Below are 14,344 nucleotides of genomic sequence, written 5' to 3'. Positions count from 1 at the left end.
GAAGAGTGGGTGGGGTGGGGGGGGGGGGAGGGGACACAGACTTGACTGGCATCAAGGAGACATGTATTAAAGAGAAGTGGGCAATGATATATATGGTGGAAGGGGCACAGACTAGACTAGCATCAAGGAGACATCCATCAGAGAGAAGTGGGCAATGATATATATTGAAGGGGGGCACAGACTGGACTAGCATTGAGGAGACCTGTAGCAGAGAGTGTCCTCTGAGTCCCAGCTGAATTATAAAGGGGAAATTTATCAATTAAGGCCTGAAAGTATACTGATTCCCTGCAACCTGGCCACACATTCATAAAGCCTACTGCTTTTCTGTCCAAGACTTCTCTGTAGCAAGCTTCCTATATTGTTGCAAGGTCTCTATGTTGGTTGTTGCAAGGTTTCCATAGTGGGGCAAGGTCTGTATGCTGGTTGTAGCAAGGCTTGTGTGTCATCTGTAGTCCTTCTCTACTAACCAGCGGCTAGCCCCACCCCTCGATTGTGGTTCTGTGTGTGGTTCCGCCCCCGGATTACTATTATGCAGGGCCTGTCAGGAGTCATGTGATTGGGCTGCTCAGTCTAAAATTCCCTGGCCCTGTCCATCCTAAAAGCAGCCACAAGTACATAGTTTGGTTTTAAAAATGTTCAAAGAGTTTTTTGTTTTTTTTTGTAGATCCGTAACATTTCCAGCATGGTGGAACAGTTGGAGATCTATGATAAGAACAATGTACTGGTGATCAGACGGGAGATTGAGGCTCTGAAGGAACGTCTGGAGGAGTGTGAGAAGAACAATACAAAACCAAACCAGCCTTCCCTTCCTCCACCAGATAACGGTAGGTTAGAAGAAAGACTGATTTTCAGTGGGCAAAAGTTATATGTAACAATTTATAACAATATCAACAAGCCATGGGCTACTATTCAGTCTTGATTTCTTCAATGACTGATTTGATTGCATTTTTGGTTAAGTTAAAGAAGACCATGAAAGGAACCTGGAGACTGCCATTGCCGTTCTCTCCATCTAAAAAATAGGTACCTGGCTGTCATTCTGAACCTTTGGCTTCAATATTTTTAATCACTGACCTGCAGCAAGTACAAACCTAATGAATGCTAATTTTTTTAACCTGAATATTTGTACTATGTCAGATACTGCAGTCACTGTTCAACCAACAATATTCGGTCTGGCCTCTTTCAATAACAGTCAAAATGTCAAAAGTTGAAAAATCATATTTTGTTGAACACAGGGGTGCTGGCAGGGCAATACAATGGATCAAATTATGGCCAAGTAAGCAGGACTTGGCTGAAATTCAAGCAGTATATGGCTAGCTTAAGTGACCATGAATTTGATAAAATTAACAGTCTCTATTCCTTTGGTAAATCAGCCCCAGTGTGGTAATAGTAGAACCTAAGTGTATAGTAGTGGTAGAACCTCAGTCTTCCATGAATTCTAAACAACAGCTGGATATGAATCTTCTGCAAGAGGAGTTTGAGATACAGTTATCCTTCTCTATTACTTCATGAAATATCACCAATCAGATATGTGTTTTTTTTCTTCAAATAGCTCCTTTGATATTTGTTCTGTATGGGCTGACCTCCAGATCAAATTGTTCTTTTATTAGCCCTGAGAGCACAAAAATATAAAGTGGTTTTATGCAATTCTTCCTCCAGGAACTGATAAGTAAAACCCCCCATCCAAGTTTCATCATGAGGAAATCCAATATAGGTTGGCCACTTTCAGGTAGAAGTGTTTACAAATGGTTCCAGCTTATCCAGGACATGGCAAAATTAGTAGTTAGTCACATTCAACTGCACTAGCTGTCACATACCTTACAGGACTTGTAGTGACAAAGGCGTCCTCTCTTGCAACTCCTGTCCCAAAACCTTTGGATAGAGGAACAGGCGTATCGGGGGACGGAGGGCCATGAGTACTGGAAGACGTTGCTGCAGGTGATGAGTGTAGAACTCTAAGGCACTCCTCTGGAGGGTAGGAAGCAGAGCAAAAGTCGCGGCCAGGCAGGCCGGGTCAGCAACGTGTGAGCAGCAGGGTACCAAATCAGCAGGCGGATTCATGGTTAAAAGGAGTTAGAGCTGAGGTCAGAGCCATGTGGACAATGCAGTACAGAACAGCAGGCAGAAAGTCCAAAGACAAGCCAGAATCAGGGTCACCAGAGTATCAGGAGAAAAGTCAGGACATGCCGGGTCAGTAACAGGAAATCAGAGTCTGTTATCAGGATTCAGGATCTCGGGTACCCAGGAATCTGAAGATCACCAGCACAGAGGGCTTGGAGGACACAGGTTTTATAGCCCGTTTGGCACCACGATACATTGCACATGTACATGCCTGAATGACTAAGATGTTACATTTTGCCATATTCACATTTATATCAAACTATTTCTTTTGTGCAGGTACTGGTGGGCATGGTGGAATCATCAGCAACATCAGCAAACCATTTGTGGTCCAATTAAACTGGGCAGGATCCAGCTTTGTGTATGGAGGATGGGGGAGAGATTCATTAGCTGGAGCTGATCAGAGTATCCAGTGGGTGGCTCCTCTAAAAGATGAAAGGATGATGGAAACTCTGCGCTTCTACCCTTCATATAATGATCTCACAACCTATAGACGTCCCGCACAGAGAAACCTTACAAGGAAGGTTTCCAGTAACAGGTATGATCATTCTAATTGTGGTCAAGGTGGTGGAATGATTATGTACAACAACATTATCTACTATAACTGCTACAACACCTTGAAGATCTGCAAATATGACTGGAGAAACCATGTGATTACTGGGTTGGCTCTACCTGGTGCCGCATACGCATACGCAAACCGTTTTACCTACTTGCACGTTGCTTTTCAGGACATTGACTTAGCAGGTGATGAAGAGGGTCTTTGGGTTATTTATTCAACTGAGCAGAATGCTGGAAATATGGTTATCAGCAAACTCAATGATACAACTCTTGAAGTATTACAGACCTGGCACACCTCCCAGTACAAACCTGCAGTCACCAATGCTTTCATGGTGTGTGGAGTCTTATATGCCACTCGAGCCATCAGTGCAAAGCAAGAGGAGATCTTCTACATGTATGATACGAAAACTAATGAAGAAGGGAAGTTGAATGTCATTTTTGATAAGCTGAAGGAGAGAGTGCAAAGTCTGTCCTACAATCCTAATGATCACAGGCTCTACATGTACAATGATGCCTACCTGGTTCATTATGACCTTTCTTTCACATCCTCATCCAAACCCAAATCCAATATTATACATTCCAGAATTAACCCCATAAAAATGAAGTAGATTAACCAACATAAACCCAAGCTTTTTCATATTGTATATGTTAGATGTAGGAAGAAGTTTGCTTTAATCAGCTGTGATCACCCCATACCAACCATGAAACAAAGTACTAATGTGTGTGAAGATTTCCAGCATCTGACAGGTCTGAGAAAACCAAGATCCATGGGAATGCTTGTTGCATAACACTAATAATGAAGCACTTTTCTAAACTCTAAACCTAATTTTCGAATCTATTGTTACTGTCCTGTGTTAGATTACAATGTACAGAGGAATGATTAATCGTCATCTATTGACATAAGCTCTGGATCAAAGGCTAATCCTAACTAGATTCTATGTGATTTCTATGTGATAAAATAAATGCAGTTAAATAAACCTTTAAGCATGGCATAAATTATGAGTGAATTTTTACTATGTTTTGGTAAAATTTGCTTCCTGTGTATCATAGATAAGCATGCACTTCAGTGCCATCTACAGCTCAAAAGACAAATTACATCAGTATATGCTGTTGTATTTCCAACAAAAGCAATGTGGCTGCAACTGATGTTTATTCTTCTACAAGATGATATAAACCAATAAACGCTCCGCTTTAAAGTGTATGTATAGCCAAACATCTTTGGATAGTGTCAAGAAGGGTTACATTTCCTGTTAGTTTATATTTAGCTTTTAACATGCCATTGTGGAAATTTCCCTTTACTTCCTGTCCCATAGGTGCAACAGGAACTTCAAGGAAATCTCCCAAAATAAGGGGAATTCATCACTTAGACAGTTGTTCCCAAAACAGTGGTCCTCATTGGAAGAGTCCCCCCTACTTTTTAGAATTAGGACAACTTTGACTTTTCCCTTACTTTTGGTTTCAATGACAAGGGTCATTAGAACAAACACAGGGGTAAATCTCCCCCAATGGGAGCACAGACAGCAATACAAACTTGACAGAGGGTCTAACCCTTGGCCATGCTATTGAATACTAAAGAACAAAAGTTTTGTCTAGAGATACAGTTTTAACTAGTTTTGACTTTATAATATACAGCAAATAGATGGCACTGCACATTATATGACTTCATCCTCTATTTAACTTTGCTGTATGCCCATGTAACACAATTAAATGGTGCTGTTTACTGCATGACTGAGTATAGCAAGCTAAAAGATAACATCAAACCAATACATCTGCAGATCCAGCACATGTCCTGCAATAGAAATGAATAGCAGTTGGCTTAGCAGCTGCCCATTTCCCAGAAATCTCAACTCTCCCGGACATTCCAGGAGTCTCCCGCTTAACAGAGTATGTAGCTTCATATTATTCTGCATTGCGCTGTGTGATGTATTGCTGGGATTTGTAGTTCTCTATAGCTGTTGGTAGTCATTATTGCTGGGATTTATAGTCCGCTATAGCTGATGGTATTCTGCATTGTTGTGTAATGGCTTGGAATTGTAGTTCTCTATAGCCAATGCCATTCTGCAATGCTGTACAATGTATTTCTGAGTTAGTGGCAGAACTACCAGGATCACAGCAGTCATGCACGCGCACAGCCCTTATGTGGCATCCCTCCACTACCAGTGAGCTTTACATTTCCTAAACTGATAAATACATTCACACTACTGTTACATGGATGGCAAAAGTGGCAGAAAGGGGCGGGGAGAAGGCAGGGAAGAGGCAGAGCGGGAGGGGGGCCAAGTTGGCGCACCATGTGCCTCTGGATTGTACTTGCCCCCTCGGCTAAAAGTTGCCAGTCAGCCCCTGCCGGCAAGGTTTACTCTGCTCTATATACTGTAAGTCTAGCAAAGTAAACCTTATTGGTAGGGATGTCTCAACACCAATACTAGTATGGGTATCGCGGCTGATACAAGCATTTTTACGAGTACTTGTACTTGTAAAAATGGGCTGATACTGGGCCTTTAAATTTTTAAAAGAAGTTCAGCTGCCTGAGTTCCTGCACTTGTTGGGGACCTCAGGGAGCCTGCTGGGGACCTCAGGCAGCTGTCTTTGACAGTGCCTGTCCAGCCCTACATCTCCTCCTCCTTTCCGGCAGACGCAGAGACAGGCACAGGAAAGGATAGCCCCAGACCACTCATACAGCTCAAGGAATGTAGACCACTCAAGGAATTTGGGCAGAGTCATCGTGACTTTGCCCAATCATGGCTCTATATTTGTACTGAGCCCTGATTGGCACAGTCTTGCACCTGACCTGACATCGCGTAATGTTTGAACAGACCGCGGACATCCTGTAATGTTCGGCGTTCGGCGAACGCTTGAACAGGCTATGTTCGAGTCGAACCTATGTGCGACTCGAACATGCAGCCCATCCCTACTCATGAGATTACAAATTAGATTTCCCAGAAATGCTATGTTGATGTAACCTTCCCAAGATGCAATACTTGGGCACATTACATCATTTGTGTCAGATGGGGACCAATAAGTGGATGAACTCTATTTGTAAGTAGATGAAAAACATGCTTGTTTAACTACTGAATGCAAGATGATTTCATATCAGCGTGCAGAGTTGCATGCTGATGTGATTTTTATTGAAAGGGTGTAATGGTCCACTTTGAGTTGCAAACATCAGATTTCTTTACACCACGACCCAAGGGCAATATTAATCTCCTTCCAAGGTTGACAGATAAGCCGAGAAGAGAACTATGGGGAACACTTTTTTTGCAACTTTAGTTTCCTTATGATACGAGAGTACATTTTGCAAGGTACTCCTGTAATCAAAATGCGCCATAAGCTTAAAATTCAGTGCAATATACTGTGGGCGGGCTATGCTCTGTGCAGAGAAGTGATCCCGACAATATCGTCAGGATCCTCCACTCCTATGGAGTAACAGCAGCTTGTAGGAGTGGCTGCGCGGGAGCTCCTCACTCCGTGTCCGCTACATCAGGCGCCGGAACCAGAAGTCTCCTTTAAGCGGTTTTAAGTATCAGGTCATAATAAAAATCACCTGGTCCTTAGCAGGTCTTAAAATTAGGTAAATGCAACCTCAGATAAACAACAAACACATGACATCTTACACAATGGCATTATTTATTTTACAAACATAAAGCCATGTGTGAAAAACGAGGTACATCTTCTGATTTTATAGCCTGTAGAACCTCCTTCAGCATTTATAACTTATAAGCGGAGGGGGAGAGAGGCTGCAGGGACTGATCTAGGGGGATCGAGGTTTGCATGAGTGTATCTTTTTTATATATATATAGTGAGGATTTGCTCCAAACGGTAGCACATTAAGGACACCGCCACTCGCGTTCCACTGTTTTAGGGCTTCTTTGGCCACTTTTATCTCACAACTGAAGAGAAAAGTCCATACAGGTGTTTCCTTGCAGGGGTTTTCAAACATAAAGTACTGTTTCTGTCACAGCAACAAACATTTTCCAGTCTCACCGACTTCAGATAGGTCCTTTAACAAAAACATCCACTGGCCACACAGGCTTGTCTTCAAAATGCTTGCCACACAGGATTGTCCTTTTGCCACACAGGCGGATTGCCACACAGGCTGCTCGTTTGCAACACAGGCGGATTGCCACACAGGCTGCTTTTCTTTTGCCACACAGGTGGTCTGCTCCCCAGTCCACCAGCCACACAGGCTGGTTCTAGGGTGAGGCTCTAGGGTGAGCTCCTCACTTAGGAGGCTGGGACTTCTTGTATAGGCCCTAACATTAAAGAGATCAGCTAAATATAAATAATCATATCATGAGTAATTATGTACCTAAGCCTTTCTGATCCTCCCATCTCACCGCTGCTTGAGAGCAATACACTCTCTGCAGTGATGATTGGTAGCCAGAAAACATGTGACCTAGGTTTCCTAGGAAAGTAATTTTCATGCATGGCAAGAAACAGGCAAGCAAGAGGTAGATTTTACGTAAAACAATAATGTGATTTGTTTAATCCTGACATTGCTGTACTGATTCATGTGATCTGTTAATATTAATGATAAGTCCACTTTAATATAAAGTTGATTAATTTACTGTAGCGGACACCATGCTCTGATAAGAATACAGAGACCTTCAACAAGTTAGGATTTAGCAGTCATTTTTGCAAGCACGTTAACTAGCTGGCTCTCAGAATTTGCCCAATTTGCCCAACTGATTCATGTGATCTGTTAATATTAATGATAAGTCCACTTTAATATAAAGTTGATTAATTTACTGTAGCGGACACCATGCTCTGATAAGAATACAGAGACCTTCAACAAGTTAGGATTTAGCAGTCATTTTTGCAAGCACGTTAACTAGCTGGCTCTCAGAATTTGCCCAACCATGAATACATAAATCTAGGACAATGCAGGACAATCACCTGAGATGACCATCAGTCCTGGCTGGAGTTATATACAAGTCATTGTCTCACTTTCTGGGATGCAATAGTACAGATTGTGCTTATTGAGGGTGTCATGTTCTCCAATTCTTACTGATTCACTGAGAGAAGAACAGACAGACGTTTCCTGCTTAGAGTCCTAATCCTAATCATCTAATCCCAGTTATATAACCAGAACACAATTGGATGTTTAGTGTTTGGCTGTGGAATTGTGTTACAGGACAAACCCAGCTACTTTATCTGCTACTTCCAGGATAGATAATGGGAAAGGGTGCTGCCTATGTCTATGATAAAAGAGTGGAAAATGTAAGCGGATTCTAGATTAACGCTCTATCATATTACATTTAAAGTGACCCTGTCACGTCACTATACCATAATGATTAAACTGGAAGCTGCCTGTAAAAGAAGATGAACAATACCTATCAGGCAGGTGATGACTCCATTCTGTGGTCTGATGGTAGCTGACACTTCTAGGTCTGTTGAATGCTGTATTCCCCACTGCGTGCTGTGGATCCACTGACCAAAGCTATGTCATTGTGCTCAATAGTGATAAGTTTACACTAGGTTATAGGAGTTATAGCCTTCATTTGAGAAATCACATTTTTAAAGCCCAACTCCAGCCGACTTTCTTTTTTTGGAGAATATTGGGTGGGGTTTGAAACTTTCTTTCACAACTTCATTGCTGTCTGAGACCCTACTAAGACCCTACTAAGAGGTGACTTCTCTTTATTCTGACACCTGTCACCTAGGCAAAAAGAAAGGGGAAACCACCATTGGGTGTTAACCACATATAGTGTTAAAAGCTTATAAGAGATGTTAGGCCTTCCTCAATCTAATTATTAAAATAGTTTGTGTTCCTTTATCCACAAGGCGGCTACATAAATCTTAGCTGGAGTACGGTGTTCTAAGCAACCAACTATAACAGGTCAATAATAAGATGGCCTAGCACCTAATAAACAAGAAGATCAATGCTATATTAGGAGATTCCAAAACATGTCTGTCTGTATTATTTATTACAGGTATTTATATAACTTCAATAACTTACACTCAAAGGGCTTACAATCTGAGTTCCCTATCTCACATATATGATAGTGCCAGTTTAGACAGGAACCAATTAACCTTCCAGCATCCAGTATATCTTTGGAGTGTGGCAGGAAACTCACACAAGCAGAGGGAAAATGCACAAACTCCAAACAGGTAGCGTCCTGATTTGGGTTCAACTCAAACAGCAACTAGTGCTGCAAGGCAAGTAGGGACGGCCCTGATTACAGGGCTGACAGGCCCCCAAGATCTGTTCTCATGGTAAAGAGAATAAAACTAAGAATTATTTTTTCCACAATGCTCATTGAAGCAAAGACGACTTGCTATAAAGTGCTTTTACTGCTTGTTCAGAATATGTAACTATTTTAGTGTGCATGATTTTGGCACATGTTCACTTTAAGGTGTATATAAATGCAAATACTAAAGTTATGTAAATAGCTCCTTTTTTGCCTTGTAGTTGTGCAAAGTTTTTTAAATTGGTATGAGTAAATGTTTATTACCTATTGATCCTGCCGGCTTCTACTCTTTTATATTTAATGACCACCAGTACCCAATGCTGAAGGATGGTCATCCCATGCTTTATTCTGCTGTCAGCACCTCTTGCTGATTGTTTAAGGCCCCATTTGAGCGATTTTATGCACTTTACTAGAAACACACTAACACTCGACAATCACGTTTCCATGTTTTTCTATTGTGCCCATGTCATATTGAGTCATGTGCTGTTGCTCAATGCTCAGAAAAAGATCAGGAGCTTCTGTGGGGCATGATCGCCGTTTTTTGGTCCCAATAGACTGCATTGGGAGCACATGAGAAATGGCTGAATAACGTGGTAAACACGTTTTCTTTTGCACTTTTGCACATGTCTCCTCTCCTCCTAGTAACTAACTTTATTTTGGCTAAAACAAAAAAGCTCAAGGCCTAAATACATGCAAAAAGGCGTGTTCAAATGCACCCAAAAACCGCAAAAAAGTCCAAAAATTCCGGCACTCAATTGTAAATTTAGACTAACAGCTGCTGAGACTGGGACTTCCTGTAACGCTAACAGGGCTTTTTACTACAGAGAGAAGAGTTTGCAGAAGGCAGGAGAACTGAACAATCTAGGACAACATAGCTGAACTGGAAAGTGAGCTGAATTGGAGAATTTTTGCAAATCAGCTATTTTCGCCTAAATTGTTCACTTCTTCTGCCTTCTCCAAACCCTTCACCCTTTTGTGGATAGCCCTGTGAGTGGGCCACTTATGAAGAACTAAGTATAAAGTAAAGAATGTTTGTTTTGGCATACATCCGCACGGAGCGAACATTTGCCCTGCCATGTGTTTAGAAATAGACACCTTTGTGGCACTTTTACTGCACATTTTGGCCTGTTACAATAAGGGGAAAAATAATGGATCTACTGGAAGGATCAACAGGCATTAATCTGATGCGGGGAACACAAAAACCACTGTGCTGATGCTAATGACAGACTGCATCGTATTTGTCATTTTTTCTATTTTGCCCAGAGTTCCACATAAACATGTTTGAAAAAATGAATGACATTATGGTCAAGAAGAAATATCACAATAGATGTGCAATTTCTGTGAATGCAACCAGATCTGCTACTAGCCACTGTGAGAGATCCAACTGTCTATGGACTGTCTTACTGCACTGGACTATTACTACCCTACGCTCAAAATAGCAATTGCAAGTATGTGTTCTTTTCCATTCCTTCTTAATGAAAATCTTCCAGCTGCTGTGATGTGGAAGTTGGTAGTGGATTGCAGCAATCAGACTTGACCTTTAGAACGTGGCTGTGGCATTCTGTGAAACGTACCTAAAATGTTCTCTGGCTTCAGGTACGTCTAGCCATCATGTGAATGCTTTAATTCCAGAGTTTACTTAAACACTGACAGATGAGAATAAAAATGTTGACAAATAAAGTTTCTCATTACTCTTTCAGAAATAGTCCACCAAGTACAACACAGCAGGGCAGGACAATAGATGCGATTAGTCACAAGGGTTTTAGTGCAGTTCTTGGAACACCGTGCCATAATGTGCCATAATCCCAGACACCCGTCATCATACACCATTAATCCCACATGCCTCAAACTGATAGATATATCAGATATCAGTTTTCCCTGAATCATGTAATCATGACAAACAAAATTTATGGATCAAGATAACAAACCCTAATAGGATGGAGGGAGGGGGGGATAGAGTGCGATAGCGTCTTGGTCTCCCTCTATATAAACCTGTACCTGTTACCGTCAAGCACTGCTGGTTTATTTCCAATGAAGATGTATATCTGTCTCCTGACACTGGTCCTGATCCATGCTGCTGCTGCATTTGTAAGTATATCTGCTTGTATAGGACATTAATGATACTCTATATCTATAGCAAGACAATGGCTGTCTGCCTAACATAGTAATACTTTGATAAATAATGCATTGCTCCTCAATCTGAGAACTAATGATTCTTAAACAGGTTAGAAAGGTTTCTTTACTATAAGGGTCAAAAATATGGGTTCTTTACTATAAGGGTAAGGGTAAGGGTAACTGTAAATTCTCTTATCTGGATGGTTTGGTTCTTTTTGCTTTACTCTAAAGGTAGTTGGGTTGAGTTTACAACATTTTAAAATTTCCAGGGACATTGCGCATATACAATTATGTATTTAAAGCCATCATGTCTTAAAAAGGACAGGGAACACTAAGGGTTCTATCTGTAAACAATTTGCAGAGCCATTCGCCCTGCAAATCTCTTTGAATGTTAATTCTGTGCAAATGGAGGTAAAAAAATTAAAATTCTTAGCATATTTTCTTTTCCGGCTGAATGTAACATTCAGAAAACACCGTATTATGGCCACTTTCCTATGCTCTTCAGCTCCATTTGGTACCATAATGTTGTATTTTTCCAAATGTTACAGTCGACCCGAAAAGAAAATATATAAGAATCTTCACATTTTGCCTCTGTTCGCACAGAATGAGCATTCACAGAGATTCACAGGGTCAATGGTTCTGCAAATTATTTATAAATAGGCCCTGAAAATTAAGAATCCCAGAAAAAAAAAAATAATTACACTTAAAATAATTGTATCATTTGCACACATAGATGCACGTGAGCATAAACATTTTATGGATACAGCCTAAAATATGGAGTCATTTGTCCACATGTTTACAGTTTTTGCTGTGTCTAACTTGCAGATGTTTCATACTTGCTATCTCTCCATAGTGCAAGATATATATCCATGCAGGGCTGGATAACCGTAAACAAATGCTTATGGCACCAAGGGAATGGGGCACCACAGAGTTTTTCCCCTAGCTATCATGCCCTCAAAGGATAAATATGCTTTAATACAAAGTACACTTATCCTTTTTGCCCCTTTGCCTTGAACTAACGATCCCTCCTTCCTCCTCTACAGATGTATAATTACCCGACTGCCACGGCCTTCAATATTTATTACATCCTGTGCCACAGGTCCTCTCTCTCTTGGCCACGCAGGCACATTACAGCTCCTCAGACATCTGTAGGACTTGTCTACCTTCATCTCAAAGCCAAGAAAGTAGCCCCATAAACGTCTTAATTCTTAACTAATAACTTCCCTCATCGGTTCATAATAAAAGGTCTTTAGTAAGTTGCTGTTTTTTTTAATCTATGCCCAATCTGTTAAATACATTAAATGAAAATGTTTTTGTTTAATATAGTTGTGGGGTCTGGCCTGGGGCTGACCTGGAAGAAAATTCAAGCAGGTTAATAAATATTCTTAATAAACTTTTATGTTACATTTCATCACTTATTGAGTTTTAGGGTTGATTTACTAAAGGCATAATTGCTGTTCACTTTGCAAGGGAATTTACATTATGTAGGGGATGTTTCCCCTTAGCTTAGTGAATGTGGTGAAATTTCACTTCGCAAGGAATACCCAATGAGGTACAAGGAAACAAAAAAAACAGTATTTTTGCTTGCACGTGATTGGATGATGGATGTCAGCAGAGCTTCAACTCATTCACTAAACTAAGGGAAAACTTCCCCTGCAAAGTGGTAATCCCCTTGCAAAGTGAACAGCCTATTTGTCTTTAGTAAGTCAGTTGTCCTTAATCCAGCCCTGGATCCGTGGCTTCATTCAAGTAAGCATAGTCCCTATTTATTTCCTACATTGTTGGTCAAACTGTGGATTCTGCACTGTAAAGTCTACTGTAAGCGTCATCAAACTGTGAGCTATTTATTGTAAAGTTAGGCTATGACATTTTTAGAGTAAGATAAGCCATAGATTTCTTACTGGGTAGTCAGACCGTAAATTCTTTATTGTATGGGTGTTTGATTTCTTTACTCTAATGTTCATCATATTAAACATTTGTAGTGTTAGAGTAGTCAAACTAAGTGCGGGGATTTGTAATATAAATTTAGGACTTTAGTTTTTTTTACTGTGAAGCAGGCAGTTGTTGTTTTTTTTTTTTTTTTAATTTGACAGTCAAATAACCTAAATAACATAGTCACCGAAAATATATTTTTGACTGTAATTATCTGAACTCATAAAAATTAAACTGGAATTTGGATGACATTTTCCACCAAATCAAATATGCACTGCTCTGCCTGCAGTCAAACCTAAAGCAAATTTATAAAAATTAGTTGAATATAATGGATCAAGGTTTAAAAAAAAAATCTTGATGACCATGATGTATTTGTGGAGGCCGGTGTGTCAATCTGCCATTCTTTGGGCCATTCAAATCTTCATGACTTTGCAACCCTTCAGGCGCCCCTGCCACAAAACATTTAGGGCTTGGGACCAAAGGCAAAAACAGAATGGTAAAAGCCTAAATGTGATGTTTAAAGATAAAAGATGTTTCACTGCTGTCATATTACCCACTAACATTCCAGGTCCTTGTCAATAAACAATGACAAAAACTGATGTGCCTGTTGGGGTTTAGCTGGCTCTTGGGTATATTACAGCAATTTAAGTAACATATTTGATTTTTTGAGAACCCAAGATTTTAAATGCAAGGTTCCAACTTGGCTCTCACTTGTATATTACACGTACATAATTATACAATGCTAATAATCATGTTGATGCTGAATACCATACACTGTATACTATAAGATTTTTTCATATACTATTAATATATGAATATACTATTAATGTTCAGGGTGATCTATAATATCATAATAGCAAAAATAATATTATCAATGCATGCATGATCATCATTGTATGGAATTTGAAGATTAGATAGCAGCGGAGATCATAAAATGGGACCATTTTTTGTTAACCCAGTTGAGTTTCTTTACAATGTGGTGATTTTGTATGCCTGGAGTGTGCTGACATACTCAGTATTGCTGTGTATTGCAGCATCTTCATCTAAAATGGGGTGTTAATGAATAATTTTAATGGTTTGCATCATTACATAAGCTGATCCATGCCAACAGCCACATTTGACCAAAAACACATATTGTTCAGTTGGCCTATTAGCCCTTCTATGACTTCAATTTCTGCAATTTGATTTCCAAGTTAAAATGACCTTGAAAGTCAGGTGCATCCGACACAAAGGCCAATTATATAAAGACAAGATCTAAAAAAAAACTTGAACAATAATCAGCAGAAGTAAGACACTTTCACCTTCCTCTGTAACTGTTATAGACTTCCCTCTTTTTTAAGGTCAAACATTTTGTACACCAAGAACAGTTTCACTGAGTACTGTTCCAGTCTGAGATGGTGTCAAATAATTTTTAGGAGAGATAAACTACAAATATA

The 14,344-nt window shown here is 40.1% G+C and overlaps 2 protein-coding genes across 2 annotated transcripts in view; both read left to right on the top strand.

Moving 5' to 3' along the window:
* The window catches only part of LOC108800494 (olfactomedin-4-like), a 6,324-nt gene extending 3,043 nt beyond the window's left edge, over window positions 1-3,281 (top strand). The window contains exons 3-4 of the mRNA XM_018572478.1: window positions 665-824; window positions 2,395-3,281. Of these exons, the coding sequence (XP_018427980.1) occupies window positions 665-824; window positions 2,395-3,281 (1,047 nt within the window). The remainder of the gene's footprint in view (window positions 1-664; window positions 825-2,394) is intronic.
* A 7,538-nt stretch (window positions 3,282-10,819) lies between these two features.
* The window catches only part of LOC108800500 (olfactomedin), an 18,673-nt gene continuing 15,148 nt past the window's right edge, over window positions 10,820-14,344 (top strand). Inside the window, exon 1 of the mRNA XM_018572485.1 lies at window positions 10,820-10,949. Coding sequence (XP_018427987.1) covers window positions 10,893-10,949 — 57 coding nt within the window. The 5' untranslated portion in view covers window positions 10,820-10,892. The remainder of the gene's footprint in view (window positions 10,950-14,344) is intronic.

This window comes from Nanorana parkeri, unplaced genomic scaffold (genome assembly GCF_000935625.1).
Source record: "Nanorana parkeri isolate BGI_ZX_2015 unplaced genomic scaffold, ASM93562v1 scaffold2046, whole genome shotgun sequence".
NCBI classification, from domain to species: Eukaryota; Metazoa; Chordata; class Amphibia; order Anura; family Dicroglossidae; genus Nanorana; species Nanorana parkeri.
The sequence above is the reverse complement of the archived record's forward strand: the minus strand, read 5'-3'. Positions and strand labels throughout refer to the sequence as shown.